Here is a 7,074-nt window from a genome sequence, read left to right as displayed (position 1 = left end):
TTAATAGGCAAAATCCCTAGCATTTATCATGAAGAAATGTTTAAGAAAAAGGAACAAATCATTGAGATAAAAGTATGTCCTGAATCTGAAAATTGCAAAATAAAACAGAAACGTGGAAGGATAATGTAGTCACCAATAGACGCAGACTGGTAGGAGGTCAAAGCAGAATGCCTGGAAGGTGACGCTTATAATGTTGATGTAAGATTAGGGTCTCTTGAAAAGGTTAATCCTATGCCATTTCCATCTTCTCACTCTTCCCATCAGCTAATAATTAAAAAAAAAAAAAAATGTGAGAAGCTCGGTAAGCAGATATGTCGACAGAGATCTCAAAGAAATCTCATACAACCACCGGCCAGTTAGCTTCTTAGACATAATTAGTATAGCTACAGCCGCTTTGACAATTCAAGATGAAGGCTACTGATTCCCTTGCCTTCCCTTGGTACATGTAGCCATCAGATCTAAAAAGACAGAAAATATGGGCTCAGAGAATGAAGAATCGAAGTGCAAACTAAATACAAAGTGTTATTTGCCCCTCCTAAACATCACACATATATGAGAAGCAATGGTCTTCAAAAGCACTGGCTGATTGTTTATATATCATCTTGGCTAGGAAAAGTCGAGTGTGTAAGGATTGATCTCATCTCAGCCACACATCTAAGGACATGAAAAAATATTAGTTAAATTCATTTTTAAAGTTGATGAACTTTGGCATAAAAACTAGTGAATTTGTTTGTGAATACAATTAATGCCAATTTCAATTTTATGGTAAATTAGTGCAAATTTCTTACCTTTAGTCTCAAATGAGCTAAATCTCTTTAAAAATAAAAAATAATAACAATAAGAATAATTCTTCTTGCAACACTCATTAGTGGATCTAAGAGGACCTCAGAAACTTGAGGTTCCATCAGTCACCCTACTCTATGACTCTATGTATGCCTAAACTTTTAACATAATCAACTAAATCTCTTTTGTCAGGATGTTATAGGGATTCATTGAGGGCATATATATATATATAAAATAACCTTTTCTATAAGAGTTAGGTGAAGATCAAAACCAGTAGAACGAGGAATTTAAAGCACAATAACTATTGTTTCGGACAGTCTCTAGCTATACCTTTAAAAACTAAGGCTTCTAATATATTTGACTACTACAACTGTCAGTAATTAATACGCAAAATCCTTAGCATTTATCCCATATAAATGTTTAAGAGAAGGGAACAAATCATTGAGATTAAAATTATGTCCTAAATCTCAAAATTGCCAAATTATATCTTGGAAGGATAATGTAGTCAACAATAGATGCAGATTGCTGGGAGGTCAAAGCAGAATGCCTGGAAGGTGACCTTATAATGTTGATGTAAGAGAGAGGTCTCTTAGAAATGCTAAATCCTATGCCATTTCCCTCTTCTCTCCCTTCTCATCAGCAAATGATTTTTTTAAAAAGAAAAAAGGAAAAAATGTGAGAAGGTCGGTAAGTAGATATGTCATTGGAGTTCTCAAAGAAATATCACACAACAACCGGCCAGTTAACTTGTCAACCATAATTAGTAGAGCTACAGCTGCTTTGGCAATTCAAGATGAAGGCTAGTGATTCCTATGCCTTCACTTGGTACAAATACACATCAGATCAAACAATAGAAAATGGGCCAAACAAGAAGAATCGACGTGCAAATTGAATACGAAGAGTTGTCTGCCCCTCCTAAACATCACACATATAATGAGAAGCGATGGTCTCCAAATACCCTAGCTGCTGGTTTATATATCATCTTGGCTGGGAAAAGTCGAGTATACAAGGATTGATCTCATCTCAGCCACACATCTTAGGTTATGAAAAATTATTAGTTAAATTCGTTTTTTAAGTCAATGAACTTCAGCAAAAACTCTTAATGGTAAATTAGTGTAAATTAAAATTTTATGGTAAATTAGTGTAAATTTCTTACTTCTGTCTTAAACTCTTAATTGAGTTAAATCTCTTAAAAACAAAACAGTAAAAGGAATAAGCATAATTCTTCTGGCAACACTCTGTAGTGGATGTAACAGGACCCCAGAAACTTGATATTCCACCAGCCATCCTCCTCTATGTATACCCAAACTTTGAATATATTCAACCAAATCTATATTGTTAGGATCATAGGATGTTACAGGGGTTCATGAACCAACAAAAGATAAATCTACAGAGACAACCAGAGCTTTCAGGAACCCAAAAATCTATCAAAAAGAAACATCGAGAGCAAACTTGACCAAAAAAAGAAAGAGAAAAAAAAAAGGAGATAACGATCAACAAATTGCATTAATTCATATACCTAGCAAGAAAGAAGCTAAACACATTAATTGTCAAAACACACACATATATATCTTTGATTAACCTCTTTTATATGAGATAGTTGAAGATCAAAACCAACAGAGAGGAATTTAAACCACAGTAACTATTGTTTCAAGAATGTCTAGTAAGAGAGCAGAGAATTTGTGAAATCTTCATTTTCCTAAAAGACTTATATCAGGTTGACATATGAGAAACATGTCCCAGAAATGACATTTGGAATACAGCAACAGGTATAAATGATATACATTGCATGTGCAATGTATCAACCTCATCCATCTGGGGATCAAATTTTAGGAGTTCCAGTAGATCTTAAGACTTGATGCTGTTCAAAGACTAAATTTCAGAACGGCATCAACACTAAATTTCATATGCTGTTTAGAAAAAAATATCTAACTAAGATTAACTTTGCACACTTGCATGTCTGAACTAAATTATCAGCTTCATTTAGCTTGTAAACTTGTATCCTTTCAAAACATATAATAAATCTCAAAGAGATGTACATACTAATAGCAATAGGCAGTTAGGCAAACTTATCAGGTATAGTCCTTTTGTAAGGAAAGGAAACACGTTTAAGCAGCTGGAAACAGCTTTTCACTAATTGAATAAACCCACAAGGCATAAGAAATGACAAGCAACATTGCTACATTTGAAATCGATTCTACGACCAAGAAAATAAAAGCCATCAAGAGTCTCATATCCTCCATATAAATCCAAAATTCAATAATCAGACCATGTATCACTAAATTTTATGAAATTGCTAACAAGATCCAATCTCAATCCTTTCGAAACCCCACCCTCACCACAGTAAATTTACACAGATTGGAAAAACTGCGGCTCAAGAAAATAGAGTCAAACAAACAAAAAGAGAAGACATTTAAATCGTACATAAAATAAACGAACCTTTCATTAATGGAAGCCTAGCAGTATCTCTCCCACGGGTAGAAGAGGGTTACCAGACGAGAATCTCTTTTCTGCATTTCGACGCAGAAAGAGACCGCTTATGTTTTCATTTTTTATTATATATCATTTTTCATGTAGGTCAATTGGGCTTTGGGCGAGAGAAGTGTGAATGGAATGCAAAGCAGGCAAAGCCATAATGCGTGCCGATTGGCTTCGGAAATGGCTGAGCTCACTCTTTTTTCATCTCCAACATGGGCCCATCTAAGAAGTTTAGCCCATAAAATGTATTTTTGGATCCTCAGTTAAAGGAAAAAAGGATTCAATGTATTTGGACAGAAGTAGAAAAGATGCATTGAACCTGGTCACCAATAATGCCATATGGATATTGGGACACCTACATCTTCAATTTTCCACGTCCAGGAATGTGACATATCGGAATGTTAAAATGGCTATTGATTGGTATATGCTTTATGGCATTTCCTGGAAACTCGGATCCAACAAGCCTGTAGTCTAGGGGCGGCCAGGGGCCTGCTCAGGGTTTGAACCGGACCGATTTGGGTGAAATTTAAAACCTAATTGAGTTGATGGTTTTAGATCTAAACCGGAACTTCAACCAGTTATAGAAGGCCAATTAGGGACCTCTTTTGAGGAATTGAAATAGGAATTAATGGTTTGAAGAATTGATTCAATTCGGTTAAAACCAATTTTAATTTTTAATAAATGACATCTTTAATGAGCGTCACATAAATAAAATTGAGCCGATTTGAAATCGAAGCCATCAAAACCACTATTGAACGGGATTTATCTGATTCAAGTTCAGCTCTCCCCGAGCACTGAACCATCAATTCCAACCTAAAGCCAATCCATGGGCAGGCCTGCTATAGTCCAGACACGCCCTCCTGCTGCTTAAACTCAAACTTACGCGCATAAAGGCTGAAGATCCTTTTTTTTTTATTATTATTATTATTTATAAAATTTAATAAATCACACTAACCTCTTATTTACTTTTCAAATAAATTTCACTCATTAAGAAAAATATAACAAATTTTTATAATTTTATAAATATTAAAACAAAATATTTTGTATTACAAATAAATATATTTAAATATGTATAAAATATTAATAAATTAATTATTAGACATATGTACGTGTATATTTATTCATAAAATAATGAGTCTAAAACGTTGGGTAAGTAAAGGAAAATAAAAAATCCTAAATTCAATGAGAGAGAGAGAGAGAGAGAGAGAGAGAGAGAAATGGCAGCCAAATTAATTAAAGTCCCTTGATTTATCTTTCTTTCTAATCAAGTCAATTAGTAGTAATCAATTCAGAATAAATCCTATTACATATTACACCGTAGTGAACCTGGACTTCATGTCATCCATATTCAGTAAAGAGAAGCGAAATCAAGTCTATATGCATGCTCATCTCACTGCCACGGGCCACTCTCTTCCACCTGCCTTATATATATGTATATAGCTTTAATTTACACATAATTTCGCCATATTTGTGTCATAATCAGACTCTTTCTTTCTATACATGTAAACCTGGAACCTCATCTTCTTTAAATTCAATCTCATTCTTTTGCAATATACCATGGCAAAGCGCCCTATGAGGTTCAACAACACGCGTGCTGCTTTCGACGAGGCCGCTCAGATGAGGCTTTGTGAGAGCAGCGGCAGCGAGCACTACTCGCCTGACAATTCTGCTGACCTTTCTGAGCTTGTCAATTCTTTTATCGAAAGGGACTATCGAATTCAAGGAGACAATGCAAAAGATCATGATCTGGAACATGATTCCAAACTCGAACAATTGGAGAGTTTCTGCTCTGATTCTGAGGACAAGAATATCTTGGAGAATTTGCTTAATGACAATGATGACGACGATGCCAAAAGAAAGATTCGCGCCGAGACACAACTTGCATGTGGGATTGTAGGGGAAAGGTCTTCGCATGGCTTCAAGCGCAGATTGATGTCTCGTTTACGAGAACAAGGCTTTGATGCTGGTTAGTGCTTTATAAATTTACCTTTTGCCTTTTGTTTCCTAAAAAAAAAATAAAAATAAAAAAATAAATTTAACTTTTGCCTACTCTCAATTTTTGCCTTTCGCATAATATATATTTGGTCCAAATTTTATATGAATGCATATGCTTGGGTATAGGTCTTTGCAAATCCCGGTGGGAGAAATTTGGAAGGCACCCACCTGGAGAATACGAGTATGTAGATGTGAATATTGATGGGAATCGCTTCGTTGTTGAAGTGTTTCTAGCGGGAGAATTCGAAATTGCTCGTCCCACCACCGGTTACGCCGCACTCCTTGATGCTTTTCCACTAGTATTCATTGGCAAGCCTGAGGAGCTCAAGCAGGTTGTGAGATTAATGTGCAGTGCAATAAGACGGTCGATGAAAGAGATGGACTTGCATGTCCCACCATGGAGGAGAAATGGGTACATACAGGCCAAATGGTTTGGTCCCTATAAGCGGACAATCAATGAAATTCCGGTTTCAAAGAGACTGGAACCCAGCGACTCTTTTGCTGCAAAACGGTCAGTTGGGTTTGAGGCTTACCCAGTTAAGGCTTACCATTGCAGTGATGATTTTGCTAGAGATAAGATGGGCTTCAAAGTTGGCTATTTGACTGCTGCATTCAATGGCAGTGGTTGATGCCATAGTCTCATTGCAGGCCAAATTTTGGCTGCTGCGGCTGAACTTGTGTATAGGAAAAATTAGTGTCATACATTGTTTTAATAGGTAATTTTCAGATGGTTATTTATTAGATTTTATTTTATTCCCCATTTTAAGTGAGTAGCGCTGGGAGTTTGAAAGTAATTGGATTGTAATTATGCTTTTGCCCGGAAGAGCTATCATATAATCTGGCTATTGAATCCGATGATACCAGCAGTTAGCAGATGTGTTGAGAGGAATGAACAGGTGAGGTGAATGTCAATTCCTATTCAATAAGGAGAAAATCATCAGTAAGTGAATTATGTAAAAAATGTAAACCTTAATTCATCTGTTCCCAAAGATTTGATTTGTCAATGGCCTTTGGCCCCAACATAAATCAGTTTATCTTCTGCAATTTCAATTACAATGAGTCAATAACATTTTGAATGTTTTCTGGGGACTAAAAAATGGAAAGCAAGCTCAAATGTAATTGTTTCAAAATGTAGGGAAAATCCTTTGGCATTTATCCCGTGTATTGAGAAAAGGAAACAAATCATTGATATTAAAATTTAAAATTATGTTCTGAATCCAAAAATTGCAAAATAAAATCAGATCTTGAAAGGATAGTATAGTCACCTATAGACGCATACTGCTGGGAAGTTAAAGCAGGATACCTGGAAAGTGACCCACATAATGTTTGTGTAAGAGAAGGATCTCTTAAAAAGGCTAAATCCTATGAAATTTTCCACTTATGGTCTCTTCAAATAATTAAGATGTAGATATTATCCCACTAGTATAGAAAACTGTAAATTAATCTTCATTGATGAAATAATATGAGAAGCTCGGTAAGCAGATATGTCAATGGAGATCTCAAAGAAACCTCATAACAACCGGCCAGTTAACTTCTCAGCCATAATGAATATAGCTACAGCCGCTTTGGCAAATCAAGAAAAAGACTACTAATTCACAAGCCTTCACTTGGTACATGTAGCCATGAAGAAGAACCCCATGCGTTCTATTTAAACATTGATTTAACCGTAATCCCACCATAAAGGCGCATTTTACAGCTTATATCAATGTCTGCGAAAATGCGAGGAGATCTTCTATTTATACAGAAGCTAACTGCTCCCTCTCCTCATCATATTTCGATGTGGGACGGAGTGTTTTGTTTCGTCACCACTTTGAACGC

The 7,074-nt window shown here is 35.7% G+C and overlaps 1 protein-coding gene, 1 long non-coding RNA gene and 3 other non-coding genes across 5 annotated transcripts; 1 reads left to right on the top strand and 4 right to left on the bottom strand.

The window, feature by feature from the left end:
- Positions 1 to 284: 284 nt before the first annotated feature.
- Positions 285 to 3,417, bottom strand: LOC131168959 (uncharacterized). Its single transcript, XR_009141494.1, has 2 exons — positions 3,223 to 3,417; positions 285 to 654 (listed from the first exon to the last, which is right to left on the bottom strand). It is a non-coding gene; the product is annotated as an uncharacterized LOC131168959 (long non-coding RNA).
- On the bottom strand, positions 286 to 392 carry LOC131171000 (small nucleolar RNA snoR109). The gene has a single exon (XR_009141760.1). It is a non-coding gene; the product is annotated as a small nucleolar RNA snoR109 (small nucleolar RNA).
- LOC131171003 (small nucleolar RNA snoR109) lies at positions 1,455 to 1,561 on the bottom strand. The gene has a single exon (XR_009141763.1). It is a non-coding gene; the product is annotated as a small nucleolar RNA snoR109 (small nucleolar RNA).
- A 1,141-nt stretch (positions 3,418 to 4,558) lies between the features above and the next one.
- Positions 4,559 to 6,245, top strand: LOC110672816 (uncharacterized). The gene is made up of 2 exons (XM_021835703.2): positions 4,559 to 5,227; positions 5,383 to 6,245. Exons 1-2 carry the CDS (start codon positions 4,819 to 4,821, stop codon positions 5,883 to 5,885), a joined length of 912 nt encoding a protein of 303 aa, XP_021691395.2. The 5' UTR covers positions 4,559 to 4,818; the 3' UTR covers positions 5,886 to 6,245.
- Positions 6,246 to 6,714: 469 nt separating this feature from the next.
- On the bottom strand, positions 6,715 to 6,819 carry LOC131171001 (small nucleolar RNA snoR109). Its single transcript, XR_009141761.1, has one exon. It is a non-coding gene; the product is annotated as a small nucleolar RNA snoR109 (small nucleolar RNA).
- Between the last annotated feature and the right edge of the window lie 255 nt (positions 6,820 to 7,074).

This window comes from Hevea brasiliensis, chromosome 11 (genome assembly GCF_030052815.1).
Source record: "Hevea brasiliensis isolate MT/VB/25A 57/8 chromosome 11, ASM3005281v1, whole genome shotgun sequence".
Classification (NCBI taxonomy): Eukaryota; Viridiplantae; Streptophyta; class Magnoliopsida; order Malpighiales; family Euphorbiaceae; genus Hevea; species Hevea brasiliensis.
The sequence above is the reverse complement of the archived record's forward strand: the minus strand, read 5'-3'. Positions and strand labels throughout refer to the sequence as shown.

Bases quoted from the DNA above. Each gene is read 5' to 3' on its own strand.
- LOC110672816 (XM_021835703.2), top strand. From the start codon at position 4,819: ATGGCAAAGCGCCCTATGAGGTTCAACAACACGCGTGCTGCTTTCGAC. The intron at 5,228-5,382 runs GTTAGTGCTTTA...GCTTGGGTATAG, and splicing joins AGAACAAGGCTTTGATGCTG to GTCTTTGCAAATCCCGGTGG.